Source organism: Gavia stellata, chromosome 6 (assembly GCF_030936135.1).
Source record: "Gavia stellata isolate bGavSte3 chromosome 6, bGavSte3.hap2, whole genome shotgun sequence".
Classification (NCBI taxonomy): domain Eukaryota; kingdom Metazoa; phylum Chordata; class Aves; order Gaviiformes; family Gaviidae; genus Gavia; species Gavia stellata.
This window is the reverse complement of record NC_082599.1, coordinates 39,111,391-39,127,714: the sequence shown is the minus strand read 5'-3', so window position 1 is coordinate 39,127,714 and position 16,324 is coordinate 39,111,391. Positions and strand designations below refer to the sequence as shown.

Below are 16,324 nucleotides of genomic sequence, written 5' to 3'. Positions count from 1 at the left end.
AGTTAACGCCCAGAGGGACTTGTCATAGTCTCTGGCAATGAGTACTTTTCTCAAATGAAAAACAAGTAAGTTCTGTAATTAATCCAAAAGATTTCCATGTTTGTCTTGGGAGTAACAAAAAACAGTGGGCAAAGAAAATCATCTCCATCTGGAAGAGAGGGAGTAATGATGGTTTTCATGATGAGGGATTACCTCTGCTTTTCATGGAAACCTCTGTCAGATCCCAGGCAGAAAGGAGGATCCCTGTGCTAGTTATTTTGATGACAGAAATTTATTTGCAAAGCCCTGCCAGTTGGAATAAGGCACAGAAATAGCAAGCTTTTGTACAGGTAACAAGGGCACATGCTGCTTTTCAAAGAATCAGGGGTTTGTTTTCTTCCCACAGTGCTGTGTAGTGTGTTGACTGTCACCACACCCAGAGCTGATAGCATTTCACTCACCCCATCATGGCACACATATTGTTTCTTCCACCTGTTGCACCCTGTCAGTAAACTTGTTGTGGTCCTACAATGTCTGACACTATCAGTGATACTGTCATTTTCACTTAAATCCTAAATAGTAACCTGTTCTGTGGTTTGTGAAGCCTTTGTGGCATCCTTCAGCCTGAGCTGCACTCTGTAAATGAATGCAATGCTTGTAACTACCAGTGATAAGCAGATGTTAGGTCACTGCTCATCTCTCTTGTTAAGGCAATTAGTGACCTGTAGAAGACAATCAATCAGGGATTTTATCCATCTTGACGTCGGCGTCTGGTTGCCTGCACCCAAGGATGCTGTTTATAGTCCAGTTTATAATTTCTCCCTTTCCTGCTCATCATTATTGCTATCCAAAGTGCCTTTTTGCTTCTGTTAGCAAAACCAGAATCCCCCATGCCCCAGTTTTAGCAGCTAATGTCCACAATAGGGGCAACTGATCCAGTACAGGAGTTAAATATAACCATGTCTAGTGTAAGGAGAAGATTTAATGGGAAATGGTTGGCATTCTTTCTTCCTAAAGGCACGAGGGGGGGGGGGGGGGGGAAGAGAGAGAGAGAGAGACGTACACACAGGCACACACACGCATCCCACAGCGAGGGCAGAAGCAGAGAGCAGGCAAGGCAGAGAGGGAGCGAGGGTAGAGAGAGAAAGATCCCCAAAGCAGCTCTGCGCCTCCAAGCTGGAATCTGCCAGGGTGCAGCCAGCATGTTGGTCCTCAGCCCGCTTGTCCGGGGATCTTACCTGCAGCTTTTCTTCTGCTTTGCTTTATCTCAGACTGCGTACATTGACAATGTCTTCTCAGTTTCAGCAGGTAAATTGCTTTAAGTCTTGTTACTTTTCCTTGCTTGGAGCTCTCCTCTGCACTGATTCTTGCACTTTCTGGTGATTGGGAACCCAGGATCAGAAAAAAAAAGTACTTCAATTGCAGATCTCGGTGGAGGAATTTTGCATTGCAGACCTGTTCTGCCACATGCCGGGACATTTTTATTGCTTGGTTGTTTTTGCTTTTTGCTTTATTATTTCTGGTTTTAAACCCCTCCCTTCCCTTCCCTGGGAGACATAATAGACAAGATCCTCAGCTGCTCTAAAATGCTTTTTTTCCATTGGCTTCTATGGTCCTGTGCTAATTCATGGGTCTGGCCCAATTAGTATATTACTTGCATGTCTGCATGTTTCTTTCTATTTTGGACGAGCTTAGGTAGATTACGGCAAGGGAAAGAAAATTAATCTCAATGTATATCTGCTTCTATAAATAAAGCCCTGACCTCAATGAGTGCTGCCGGAGTCCGACTGAATGTTAGCAGAATAAACATCATCTGGCTCTGACTATGACACTAGCAAATACTCGGATGACTTACATAGCAAGCAAGAGTCCGCTGCATGGAAAATCCCTGCTAGGCAAAGGCAAAACAAATTAGTTGTCAGCTGAGCCAGGGCACTGGAAATCCCACTTAATAGATTTTACAGTTTCATCAGCACGACTTTCCTTTAGCCATGTTCTGTGCAAAGGAAGGGGAAAGTTGGGGAGAGCTCGGACTCCATCTCTCCATTGAGGAACTTTCACCAACTTACGGCAAATTGCTATCTCCCGTCTTCTGTCTGTTATTCTGTATCTGTCAATAGAGATGCTTCTCACTAACATCCTAGATTTCTTCAGGGTCAAATTTGAGATGGTTCAACTGAGATTTGTAAGTCAAGGTCAGCTATACCTACCGATCCTCCCAATGTCTTTCAGACAAAGACAGTGACCAAAAGGGTGCACATTTTAAGACTGTACATAAAATCAACCTTAGACATGAATCTAAAGACACACAGCCTTTCTCTCTCTAATGTCTCTGGTGTGACGACAGAGCCAGATGGTTTACATTCAAGGCACTTAAGAGAGAAGGGTGATCAGGAGGGTAGCTTAGATGATAGATTTCTGCACTAAGTAATAGTAACAGATGCATGATTTGTTCTAAGGGTTTTTTTAAAATCTTTTAAAATATGCAGAGCTAGTACACTGTATTTCACTCCCAATGGTTTGAACAGTCCATTCATTTAAAGATACTCAAATAACAAGATTCTGAGGGCCATGAGAGTAATGCAGATATCCTTTGGAGAAAAGCCCTATAGCATTTAATAATGCAGCCATTAGAGTACTGTAGTCATTTCAGATAGCTTTTAAGATAACATCTGGAAAAGCCTAACGTCTGAAGAAGTACATCCTTTGAAAAACAATTTAATCCGTTCTTTCAAACCTTTAGGAACTAATAATTTTTTCCGCTAAGCTGTATAGGATGCTAAAAAGCATTTGCATTTGTTATAATTTCTGTTCTATTTGGTATGCTTCTTCCATGATGTTGAGATTAGTTAATGCTGAGGTACAGGAATCATCAAGATCTATTTTCTCTGGTATGTTCCAAATTGCTTTGCAATAACATGTAAGTTGTTAGACCTCAAAAATTGTTTTGAAGAGCTTAAATTTTATTTGACACTTGTAGATGCCATGCAGACGAACAGTTTCACATTTCCATCGCCTGCGTGGCCTGGCCTTTCTCCTATAGCACACATTTGTGTGTCTAGAGAAGCAATTTAAACTGTTCTCTTAAAAAAATAACAGTTCGACAAACAAGTCCTTTCCCTTCTGAGGGAGTTCCCATTTCTGCTGAAAACATGGTAGAAGAAGCAAATATGAAGGAAGACGCATAGCCTGTTACTGTCCACATGGGTGCTTTGGGGCAGAAAGGTACTTTAGTATTTCATCAGCAATCCAGCTATGTTAACAAGGAGCTATGAACACCATTTGAATCCCTATTTCTTCACCAGTGAGAAAACTGAGATAGAATAACAATAATTGCACAGCAATAAAAATATTTTACAGCAGTAGTGCCACACGTGCAGGTTTAATGTTAAGGATGGTATAGTGTCAAGATAGAAAGAGCACTTGGGGATGGCAGGCTAACCTTCCACCCAAATATCATGTCATGAAAAAGTAACCTATGCCTACAGCCTTTGAAACTGGCTGTTGATACCAGCAGATGCCACCTGGTAGCTTTTAGGGCCAGACTCCACTCTTTGCAGTAGAATACTTTCCCTAGCGCAGCCCCGGGGGCTTGCCCACGAGAGACCCCCATGGCTCCCGGGGCAGAGACTCCATCCAACCGTGGTCCCTTCCTCCTCCATCCCCGCAGAGCCAACAGCTTCTCATTTCAGGCTTGGAAAAGGTGTGAACCTGATCGGGAAATCTGGTTCCCAATGTGGCAGTTTGGGCAAATCGCCACCCCACACACCAGTCCATGGGAAAGCCCTGTACCATGCTCTTCTGGCCAAAATTACCTTTATACCCAGCAAGCTCTTAGCAATGCTTTTGTCACAAATGTATTGTAAATGATTACTTGATATTATGTGAAAAAAATTACATCTGGTGGATGATTCAGTCATAATCTCCGAACCGCAGGGCTGGATTAACAACCATACTTCAGGGACCAGTTACATACCTGTATTATTGCGTACCATTAGTACTTGCTAATCAGGGCTATTTGGTATGAGAAATGACATAATAAAAAATTCCTTTAGTGCTTTGATTACATCTGCATTTTAAGAAACATCTCCTAAGAAAAAAGCAAAAAGTTCTCTATTTTCTGTTAGAAATCTCACAGTGAGTACAGAAGGTGAATTAATTCCATTTAAATTCTTGGTTATTTTAATGGTTCCTCAAATGATCTGTGACTGTCAGCTGAGTCAATTATTTGTATCTGGCACCAGGATGTAAGTTCACATTTAAAGAATGGATTTCAGCACTGTACTTGCAAACTCTAGAACTAGTCACATTTAACAGCGAGGATGTTCTTATCTGAGAACTTGTCTTTCCTGTAGATGAGAAAATACATTTAGGTATTTTCCAGGTATGTCTGAAAACTTCTGGGCTAAAAGTACTTTTATTTCTGTCCTCACACATCTTTGCATAACAACAGCTCACAAATAAAAAGGTTTACAGGTCACAAAGCAGTAACTACAACGCAGAGATAAACAACCGGTAGGGGGGAAAAGTGTTTATAGAATAACTGGGGAAAGAAGAATAATCTGGATCTTTGTCTGTTTTGCTGCCAACTGCACCTTATAGTCCCATCAGCCTCAAGCAACAGTGCGTCCTTGTTTCTGGAAGTATTTTGAATGTCACGTCGGCTCCAAAGAGTTGAGTCTCCTAGTGCTGAAGCATCATTTCTGGAGGAAAAGCTTCAGGGAATAATATTACAACATGCTCAAGCATGTGGCTGTGCTTCCACATGGCAGTGAAGACACCCAGGGGTGGGTAGCTCAACTCTCCTGGAGACAGCAGGTTTCTTTTCAGGGTAGCCTGTCGTATCCCACCCTTATGCCACTGTGTTTATGGTGTCCTTTATAACCATTTTTCAGAGCTCTGCTCTACTGAGGTTCCTGCACTGTGCGCTTGAGGAGGTTGCACTCATGTGATGAAAACTAGGCGTGAATTTTATACTCATTTTTGGTAGGGTTACGTGAACCAGTCTGCATCTTGTAAGAACCAACCTGAAGAAAGCCACCTTCCAAATTCAGGTAGTAGAAAGACTCTCTTCCTCTCCCCCTCATTCCTTCTCCTCCCCTATTCTACTCATCCAGGCCGAATGTTTCTGAGGTTTTGCAGAGAGATGTGAAAGTATTTAAATTACCAGCAACAGCTGGAAAAGGAGAACAGTATCTTGATGCTACTTCTGACCCAAACTGCCTTTTACGCGTACCACAAATGTATCCTTTAATTGAATTTTCTCCTACGATCAATATTGATACACAGCCCTATGAAAATAATATGGTTGATTAATCTCAAGGAATGAAATGGGACAGTAATATCTGAGCACTATTGGCAGTATTCTTTACGCTTTCTTTGCCTTTTCCCCATTATTTTCCCAAAGAAAAGGAACACCATTTCTCACTGGGCCAGTGACACAGCCTCTTTGAATCAGAAAGATGTAATATTAACCTGCAACCAGACCTTGTGTGGGATAGCTGCAGAAAACAGTTCAGCTTTCTTGTGGACTGACACTGTTGGAGCAGTGAGAGCCGTGGTGAAGGGCAAGGCGGGTTGGGAACAGGAGCTGTGCGGGGGTGACAGCCGTGGCTGGGCCTTGCAGGGAGGGGACCTTGGTACCCCCTGCATTGCTAGATCGGGGGTGGAGGGCGTTGTGCGTTTGTGAGAGAAACAGCGGGAGAGAGAAAACAAAAACAAGTGGTGATTCCTGACATTGAGGGAGTCAGGATCCCAGCTGCCTTTCCGTAAAAGGAATATCTGACCCCATCATCAGGGGTTTTTCTTTTTCCTCTAATGAAACAACCTGCAGGAACCTTAAACATTGTCAAAATGGACAGCAGAGATGTCTTTTGTTTCTAAGGAAAGCAATTGTAAGCATTTATTTATGTAAACCCACAAGGGAAAAAATTATCAGAGTGCTTGCAGGAGTAAGAAAGAGGCAGAAGACATTTAAAATAAGACCAACAGTAAAAGCTGGAAGACTCTCAAAGGCAGCAGCTAGAGCCTACTGGAAAAACAGCCCAAAGGGTGACTAGCAAGCAGAGGTGAATCTTTGGGAGGCAAAAATATCAGTCCAGGGAAGGAAGCCTGGCTCTGCTCTGGAAAGTCAGGATGGGCCCAGGAGGTGCCCAGCATCCTGACACCGTTGGTCAAGGGGTGTCTCATGGAACACACATGAGCAGAAAAGCTTTGGTTAGATTAAAATTCCTGATGGAAATGAGCCACTGGCAAAGACTACAGCTCCATTAGGAGAAGGAAAGCAAAGTGTCACTGACTGTCGGAGCAGGCAGTCACCTGGCTGTGGATCTGGCTGGGCAAAGGTCTTGGGGCTGGACTCAGCTGGGCATTTAAAAGCTTTCTGTCTTGTTTGTGGCTCACAGAAGACTGAAAGGGAGGCAAGAGATTCTTTCAACAGAATATCTCTTCAGCTTGAGAGAAAAAAAATAGCCTTGGGATTGGTCATTTCCACTTGATAGCCTAAAGGAGTGGCTAGAAAGATAAGCCAAAAGAAGGGTTGTGTAGTGGTTCCCCTTCTAAGCTGGTAAAGAAGGCAGTTCCTCAACAGCCTCCGGGGAAAGGGTTGGACTGGTAGCAGAATAACAGTCTGGTGTGGTGTGGTTACCATTGCTTTAAGTAAATGGGTCTTTAAAATAAGCACAGTTACATTGAAGAAGCATCTGACTTGACTTTATCTGTAGTTTCCCCCCTGGTAGATACAAACTGTGAGAATCACAAATTGGGTTTCCTGCTCAAGTCAATGTGGATAATACCCAGAGATGAAATTACCTTAGGATTCGTAGACCCCTCTCTGGTGGCGTATGGTGCAACTGCCTGTGCTGAGTCAGGTGAGAACAGAGCAGCCACGCTGGTGCACAGCCAGTCCGCGACTTCGTGCCTGCCCCCAGCTTCATGTCGGGAAGGGCAAGGAGAAGACTGATACAAGCTGCAATAGCAAAGGACCCCCAGGAGGTCCTGTGAAATTAGTAGCAGACCAATGAGTAGAAGCCCACTTGATCCTGTGGGTGCGGGACAAGGAAAGGACATCAGAGGCAGTTCAGGAGGTTGTGGCATTTGCCTTGCAGCAGTAATTAAAATCAGACAAGGACACAGCCACTAGCAAGGAAGATGGAAGCTGGTTGCAACAAGGCTCCTTAAGTACAGCTCTGGGTCTTGCATGCAGGAGGGGAAAGGGGCTTCTGACCTGCTTGTGGCGTTACTGGATGACAAGGCGCTCGGCTTGTCAAAAAAAGTTCAGTGACTGTAATGCAAATGAGGGGAAAGGGTTTGGTGAAATGCTGCTTAAGGTGAGCACCATGAACGTTCACTCGCTCAAGAAAATGCACGTCAAAGGACCACGTGTTCCCCTATTCCCCCTGGTTTAATATAAAGGTTAGCTTGGTTGGCTTGATGTGGTGAGTTGATGGGGGCAGAGACATCCTGAAATACAGAAGCCAGGTTTGATACCAGGACTCCTGAAGTGCAGGAAGCTGGGACTACACCGATGGCCACTTTAGATTTTTTTTTCTGGGGCAACATTTGTGTTACAAGGAAGGCAGCTGTCCAACTTGAGACTGTGGAAGCTCCTCTGGAGACACAACCCAAGCAAAGCCAGTATTTTTCAGGTAGTTGTTTCATGGTGAACAAGTTCTCCAGCTGCCAGGGACAGAGGTCAGTACAGAAGCTGAGGCAGTGCTTGCTTGGCTTTCCAGCAAAGGAAGCAGGAACCGATCTGAAGGTTTTTCTATAACCTGTGAATGTTTCTGACAGGCAGCAAGCAGTCCAAAAGGGAACCTCAGCTGAAAGCGATGCTGCAGCTGGCATGGAGACCCCAACTAGTTCACGTAAGCTTGTCAATGATGTATCATTGTTGTGAACAAGCATAGCACTATCTGTAGTCCATAGGTATTGGGCGTGCTGGTGAATACTAGATTTTTGTTGTGACCAGCCTGGAAGGTGAAGGCTTAAATTCCAGCACAGCAAAGCAAACTGTTTCAACATCGAGTGTTTTCAGTGAAAGGATGGGAGCTCCACTGATGAGCAATCCAAAGTGCTGTAAAACCAGATATTCCTATGTATTTGTAGACAGATAGTGCTTGTAGGCTCTGCTCCTAGTATAGACAGTTCATTTGTGAATGATTGCAGCAAAAGAAACTGCTAATCTTAGTTAAAACTATTAAAAAAAAAAAAAAAAGGGTTTATACATGAGGAAGTTTGTTTTCAGGATAGGCCAAGTATCCCTGCAGTCTTTAACTCTTGGTGCTAGGATAGTGTGTGATTGCAAAATCAGGGGGCACATTAATCTGTAATGCAACATAGGACTCACCCAGGACACATCCAGGAGACCTATTTGATGCTGCAGCTTAGTAGGCAGAAGAGGTCTGGGAAAGCCCATGAATACTGGGGGAATTGTTTGGAGAAGTTCAGAAATAGAGAGAGAAAAACCCCACAGGAATTAACAGACCCTGACCTAGATGTTCTGTTTCTTCCCTTCTCCTCTCCAAGGAAGCACCGCTTTAATGAAAAGGAAATTGGGGGAATGCTTTGTGTAGTCACACGACTGTAATGGTAAAAGGGCATTTGGGATGAGAAGATGGATACAGGAAGAATGCAGAAGGAGGTCTGAGACAGTGGGGGGGAAGAGAAAAGAAGTTGTTTTCCATTTTTCTCAGGAACTAGCAGATGTGTATGCGTAAATGTATACATACCAGTAAAGGGAGATGCTTTGTCTAAAGAAGGCAGTGCTACAATTTCAGTTTTCTTCTACCCAGGGAAAAGTGTTGATGGCTATTTTTTTTAGTTTCTTGAAACTACAAAGTTAACAACTTTTTACAATACCAAGTCAATGCAGAGTTATTTTTTGTGAAAGGCAGGAGAATAAAGTCAGCTGGGCTGTGAATCTGTTGCAGCAAGGGAGTCATGAGGAATTCATTTAGTCCATGGTAGCAAAGTTTCAAAGAGGAATTTGAAGGCGTTTCTCTGAAGTCTTTCTGAGCACACAGCAACACCCATAGTCTCATAGGGATTGTCTGGGACTGTCTGAGCATACGGTGAAGCAACATCAAAGTCAAGTACACATTTGATCTATGCCAACACTGACAGATTATGATCTTGCAATTGCAGAAGGGTGGCACTGATGTCTCTTAGCTTTGTTGTTACTGATCTCACAGATAAAGTGGGAGAGGACTGTGTGGCAGTGAATGACACGTAGAAGTCTTTTGGGGCTGACACAGCAGCCACCTTGCATTAATCTTTAGGGTTTCAGGCTCTTCTACAGAATGTAGTGGGTTCTTAGTCTTTAATACTCATAGTATTTATAATACTGTTCTGGTGTGACAAGCAATTGAGTTTTATAATCCAGCTTATAAAATGACTGAGATGAGATACTGTGATTTACCAGGCTGGAACTCTGTTTCTGGTATTGTAATTGAGTCATCTGTGGCTTTGTGAGAGTTACTTAATTTCTCTGTGCCTCGGTTTCTCATGCACTGAAGGGGAGCACATAGAGTTGTCAACATCATTTAGCAACGTCTAGAGCTCTGGACCTCTGCAAATGGAAGGCAATAGAAGGGAAATTGCACGAAATAGACCTGTTGTGGTTATTGGGATTTATAAATCATGGGTTTATTTTATAAACCTATACTATAACCCACTGAAGTGTTCCACCCATCAGATTTTATTGGGATTTTCACGTTCTTGTGAAACTGGAGCGCAGAGCCAACCCAAGCAAATGCTCCTCTCTGTTTCTGTACCGATCTCAGAATTTTCCTGCTGCAATCAGAGAGAACAGTATATAATCTTTTGGCGTATGCATTGCTTTCCTACATGTACATACACACAGATTAAATGAAATATTTGCATACAGGGCCTTTCCCTTGCTTAGAACTCTCACAGGCCCTTTTGCTTTCCTATGTCTTGCCATTTCTGCAGTGTTTTTTAAAGCTGCCCGGCAAAGATGCAGCCGCCTACCAGTTACTGGCCGGGCTGCGAGGGGCTCACTGGGGTCTTGCTGCCTGTGAGCACGTGGCTGGCGCTGGGAGATGCTGAGGGCTGCGGGCTGAATATTAGGTAGGGACGGAGGACAAAGAATCCTTGCTCCTCCAGCCAGGTGAACACCGAGATCCGCCGTCCAGGCAGCGTGCCAGGGTTCATGCTATTGTCAAGATTTTGAACGTTGACTGATTTTAAATACCTTTATTTATTTATTTATTATGACATCTCTGAGTGTGCGCCAGCTGGTGAAATACACACTACTGCTGCCACAGCCCATAGCTACTTTGGGGATTAGAAACAGAGTATTTTCAAATTTTTATGAGTTTTTCTTGGTTGAAAAGAAACTCACAAACTTACGGCTGGAGTTTTGCATTTTCTGTCGGAAGGATGGGGAATTAATTTCTCATCAGCTTTGCTCTGTTCCTTAAAGACTCTGAAGCCTCATTTCAAGCAGGAGGAAACCAGAAGTGGGGAAGAGATGCAGCCCCACATCTCATCCCATAACTCCCACAGGAGCTTCCTGGGTCACTGCCTCCTCTGCACAGGCACCGTTACCTAAGCTGTAGGGCTTGATACATTTCCTTGGCATATTTACATTAGCTGGTTTATAAGAAAAGATATATTTAGGCCATCAATCATAAGGCCAAAGTGCAAGAGGGTACCAAGAGAAGCAGACCGTTTGCTAACCTGACCCGTCTCCAGACCTGGGCTGTATTCCTGGCTCTGCTTACATGTGCCTATAGCACATTTGGATTCACAAAGCCTTGTAAAACACATTTTAAATAAGTATGTTTTGTCAATGCTGGTACATGTCTTTGGGCCTTTAAAGGAAAGAGTAATACCTGCGTCTGCTCAGTAACTAAAGGATTTTGACCTGTATGGCTCTCAAAAGGCACCTTTGACAAGCTCTTAAATTTTCCTGACGTAAAAAGAAAAAGCACCTTAGTCACCTCACAATAGATGTACAGAATGGTACCGGCTGGCTGCTGCTCATGGCACGCTGCTCTCCTTGCAAGGAGGGTAAAAGAAGCCTGAATGAATGACAACAAAGCAGATGAAAAGTCTCACTTTCAACTGGACAAGCCCACATTCATTAACTGAATAGTCTGCCCAGCTCGTTTATTATTAATTCTGAATGCCATCCAAGTGGGAGAAGAACCTGTGATGGGGTGTCAGGCATCAGAGATCTCTGTCTAGCGGAATCCTGCCCGTCACAAGCTGGGCAGGCCACCAGCGCTGCTGTCAGGGTGACAAGCCTTTAGATAGCAGCTCGGCTTCCCTTCAGGGCACGCTGGATTAATGTGGTTGCAAATAGGAAGGGAAACACATGTTCAGTATTTTTTTCCTTTCTTGTCCTTTCCTCCAGAGAGTTGGCCTACAGCTTTGTGATTTTAGGATAAAAGTAACTTTCATGGTTTACTTCTAATTTTTTTCAATGAAAACCTGTAAATCTAACCTGAACCCAGGACAGCACTTCTCTGGTACCTCTGTGGCAGCTGGGGGGGTTGTAGGGTTGAAGGTCAGCTCTAAGAGCAGCTCTAGGAGGGCTAAGAGACCTGTGAGCCCCACTCTGGGGGACTCAGCCTGGGTGAAGGCTTCTCCCTGCCTCTGCGTTGGACCATCTCGGATCAGCGTTCCCAACTTCCAGCTATGGTCAGAAGCAAGCTGTCTGCAGGAACAAAATGAAACATTGCAACAGCTTATCTAAAATACGTTATTTTCTGAAGCAATCATTGCCAGTATACCCATAGATTTATACAGCCACTTTCTTGAATTAGATTAACATATAGTCTGGACCGTAAAAATAATTTGAGTTTGAAAATGATAAAGACTTTCTATTTTAAAGCTGACTATTATAATCCTTATGTTCTCTGAAAACGATTGCCACTTAGACAAGTCCTATAAGGAGTTTTTCATTTTGTCTTCCTTCTCTTATTGAATATGTTCTTGAAGCTTTTGAAAGAGCAGTTTCCATACGAGATATGTAAATGCGCGCTCTGTGTAGGCAGGGTCTTCACATTTCACAGAAAACTATGACAGTCCTATTCTTGGGCTGAGATTTTTTCCATGGATGGGGACTGGAGTATTCTGAAGCTGTGTTTAGCAAACAAAGGTAACCTGGAGCCTAAAAATATACGTTGCATTTGCAGAGAGCCTGTAAGCCTGTCAAGGTAACCCTTTTGTGATACACAAAACAAAGCCAATACTGTAATGGTTGTGCGTCTTGGGTCTATCACAGTTACAAAATCCATACCAAGGAAATGCAGGGCTTATTGGAAGGTCAAATTATAGCAGTCATACCTGTAGTCACTCTGTGATTCACTCATTTTTTTGCTCCCTCTTCTGTCATATCCACCTGCCATACCCGAGTGCAGGAGGTCCTTGGGTCCAGGACCAGCCTTTTCTTAAATATTTGCTTTACAAGTACAGCTTCCAGAACATGGCCATAATTAATGATGGAGCCCCTGAAATATTAACTACCTGCATCATTAGATAATTGATATCTATTCTATATAATAGTAATAGTAATTAGATACCTTCTTTTCCTTGTTTTCGCATTGAGATCAGTACATGCTATAACTGTTTATACCAGCAAACCTAAACTGGGTCTCAACATAACTTGTATTAGAATAAGTAGTATTAGAATAAGACCATAAAGACTGAAATCAATGGTTTTATGCTATCAACTTGATTAGCTATAGTGTTTTTCACAATAAAAGTTGTTCCACAGAATTTCAGACTTCACTGCCAAAAGAGGAAAATCTCAATATTTTATAACCCAGGACTTGACTTTACTCATGAGAACGTGGGAAGTATCCTATTAAAGCTATAGGAGTACATCTATATTTAATGTTATCTTTGCAAAATATTTAAACAACACTTTAATCTTGTCTCATTTTTTTCTTTTTTTCTTCTTTTTTTTTTAAGTAGCAGTACAACTACAGTAATGCAAACTTTTTTTTCTACAGTGCCTGGTAGTGATCTGTTAGCAACTAAGCCACATTGGGCCAGATTTGATATTCTCATTCTTGTTGAATGATAATAATCCTATTGAAATTTAGCTAGATCATGGAATAAGGTAATACTAAGAAAGAGTGATGATATTGGAATGTGGCCTAAAATAAAATAATAATCACATTTTATAGCTTGTTAAATTACAAGCTGTCCATTGCTTTAATAATATGCAATTTAGTCCCAATGCAATATGTTCAAATACAATCCTGAAATTAAGATAACCACAGAAGTATGTGTGGTAAAAACTAAAGACCTTAGTTACAGCTGCATAAGAGTGACTGAGTTCAGAATAAGCCAATACAGAACTTTACATATCTTTGTATTTTATTGCTTGTGAGAATTGGAGACAGGCAAACTCAAACCTTTGCTACTTTTTAAAGGGCATTGGCATTTTCAGTATGTATTTCAAGCTTTAAACAAAACAATGAATCTCTATTTTTTATCATAAATCCTCTTCCTTTCTCTTAAATTGAAGTTTTTGGTTGAGTTTCAAACTTGGGAGAAAAAGTTGGAAAAGAGTATTCATTATGGACCCTTTCACACTTTAATTGACTCATCTCTCAAAGGTATCATCGCAAGTAGTGTTTTGATAGAGAAAAAAATCTGGAGAACATAAATTACCCCTGAATGCTGCTGAATCACACTCCTCTGGGCAGCTGTTTTCTGTGCATTGGGACTGAGGGAAGTGCTGTCCCCATTAATGTGGGATGGTGGAACTGATAGAATACATTCTCTGAGACATTTGAAAATCTAGAATTAAATTGGCCTTACCTTGAGATGTGACTAACATCCAGCATGCGATTGATTTGCACACAAATCTAGCAATTTTGTCAGGTTTGTCCTCCTAGAAACTTAATTTGGAGATTTTCCATTAATACCAGATACCTCATCAAGGGCTTTTCTTCCTACTGTATTTGGCTTCCTGCCACCCTTCAGTTCACAGACACCCATTCCAGCTGCCACTAGCCAGAGGAAGAAACCAGCAGACATAAATAAATACTTGCTGTCCTTGGCAAAACCTTTGCAGAAGGTCCCCACCCTCATTAGAGTTGTATTTCCCAAGGAGTAAATACATTCAGAAAAAAAAGGCAGTATAAATGCATCACCTTCACATCTTTTCTCTGTGCATCTTTGGTCACAGCTGCTTATTTTGTTGATGGAAGTTTTCCTCTTAGAAAAGGTTGAATACATTGCCGAACACAAGCAAGGCCCTGCCTTACTGGTCAGTTGGTGCAAAGCTATCAGTTAAATCTGGGTTGCAGAATTTCTTCTTAGTGGTGATGCACGAATCAGAAATAAGGCAACCTGATTTCAGTCCCAGGGGAAATATAAGCAAATGTGCTGTGGAACAACTTCCCACCCTGTTATCACAGAAGTGCCTTAAGCGATTCGGTCCACGGGTAAGGTTGGTGGGCAACAGTACGGAGGGCTTCCTGGTAGCATATGGGCTGTAATGGGAACCAGAAGATGCTAGTTCTCATACAATTTTGGAATGGGGGGAGAGAGAGGGTGAGAAATATTTCAATCTATTTTCTAATGAAAATAGATGCCTCTCTGAAATTTTCCAAAATCAGCCTATGTCATAGCCACATGAAGAGCTTAAAACTCTGCATAGCCTTCAGCACAAGAGGGAACTCATAGACTTAAGGGACCACCCAGTTTCTTAAATCCCTGCTTGGCTTACAGTGTTACAATCAATGCACATAGGATGTAGGAAAATCCTGTCAAATGGAAACTCCTCTTATTCTGTAAGAAATGTTTGTGGTGTTCAAGACAACGGATGAGTGTTTGTATTGAACAGATCTCCCTTGTTTGGAACAGAAGAAACAGCTCAGTCGCAGAGCGTGCTGCCTCCTCGGCCCTCCGCCACCGCCCCTGTTTCCACCACCGTACTTCAGGCACAGCTGGAGCACCGTAAGTGCGGCCGTGAGCCTTTCTCTTCTTTTTACATGATTTTTTATGTATGACAAAGACTGAAGTATCCTCTCAAGCACTGCTTCATGGTGTCACTTAGCAAACCCATCTGGCTGTGTTGATATGGCTCCGGTAAGACAATCATTCAACATCCCAGACTGGGGCTTGAAGTAAATCTCAAATAGATCAAGGAATGAAATGAGGCTGGGTTTGTTCAGGCAGTTAATTCAATTAACTTAAAATATTCTCCTTATTCTGTTTTGGGAACTTTCTTAGAGTAAGGCAATCCTGAACTAAAGGAAATGGAAATGCAATAAACCAAGTAAGGACAGAAAGGCAATTTTCCATCCTGCACAGTGATTTCAGGGTATACATTATATATGTGGCCTGTTTTGCATCACATTTGCCTTACCCAGTAGGTGAAATGAAGGTCCCGAAACTCTCCTATGGAATCTATTCCCATCATTTCATTTTGCAGAAAGAAAGATGTGTTTGGGTTGCTGGTATGGAGTTTTCACTCACCCATCTATGCACGTACCTGCTTTATATGATATGTATCCATATACATATGTTAACATATGCAACATACAGGATGCAATGGGCATATGATATAGCAGTTTGCCCAACTAGACTTATTGCCAGGGTCTGTTAACTCCAACGTATTTTCCATTCCAACATTAAGAATTTTTCTACCTACTCAGTAATTCCTATTTCTTAATTCTACTATTCATTTACTGTACACAAATACTGCAATTATTGCTAGTATTACATAAGTAATGATTAGTAAGATGTCTGACAAGAACTAACCCAAGAAAAAAAACAGTGTAAAATCCCCCATCAAGATTGAGCTCAGAGTGCTATTCCCCCCCAAACTAAAATCTAGTTGCCTCCCTCTTCTTCATCCCCTCCCCTCCCCTCCCTGTACCTTGGTTTCCACAGAACAGAGACCCAGAGACAAGATCTCCTTAGGAATACGGTGTATTCAGTGAGGATGAGGTTGGGACCAAGACGCCAGAGATTCCCCCAAACAGCCCAGAGAGTAATCTGAGTATAAAATCACCCTTCACACCATATTGCCCCAAAAACACCAAATAGAACTAAGTAGTTACTAGGAGGGTGGGACCCACGTGAATTCACTATGAGCAGTTTGCACTTTGGAGTTTCTAGTTAGAGCTTTTCTAGAAAATGGCTTTTCACTTGGAAGTTGAAGATCAGTTGTGTTAAGCCAGTGTTTCTGGCTCAGTGTTCATCTGCGTTTCCAGGGGAGGTCACTTTTGTCACAGGGCATAAATAAGCCAGTTTACTGATGCAAGCCTAATTTTGAAGTCAAAAGATTAGACATTCATTGATCTTTAAAGGTATCAACCCCGGTCTGCAGTGAATGAATGCCTACGGGTTAGTA

The 16,324-nt window shown here is 42.4% G+C and overlaps 1 protein-coding gene across 1 annotated transcript in view; it reads left to right on the top strand.

Annotated features, from left to right (window-relative positions):
* The first annotated feature begins 1,181 nt into the window (after positions 1 to 1,181).
* Positions 1,182 to 16,324, top strand: part of COLQ (collagen like tail subunit of asymmetric acetylcholinesterase) — a 41,690-nt gene continuing 26,547 nt past the window's right edge. The window contains exons 1-2 of the mRNA XM_059818561.1: positions 1,182 to 1,287; positions 14,810 to 14,922. Of these exons, the coding sequence (XP_059674544.1) occupies positions 1,182 to 1,287; positions 14,810 to 14,922 (219 nt within the window). The remainder of the gene's footprint in view (positions 1,288 to 14,809; positions 14,923 to 16,324) is intronic.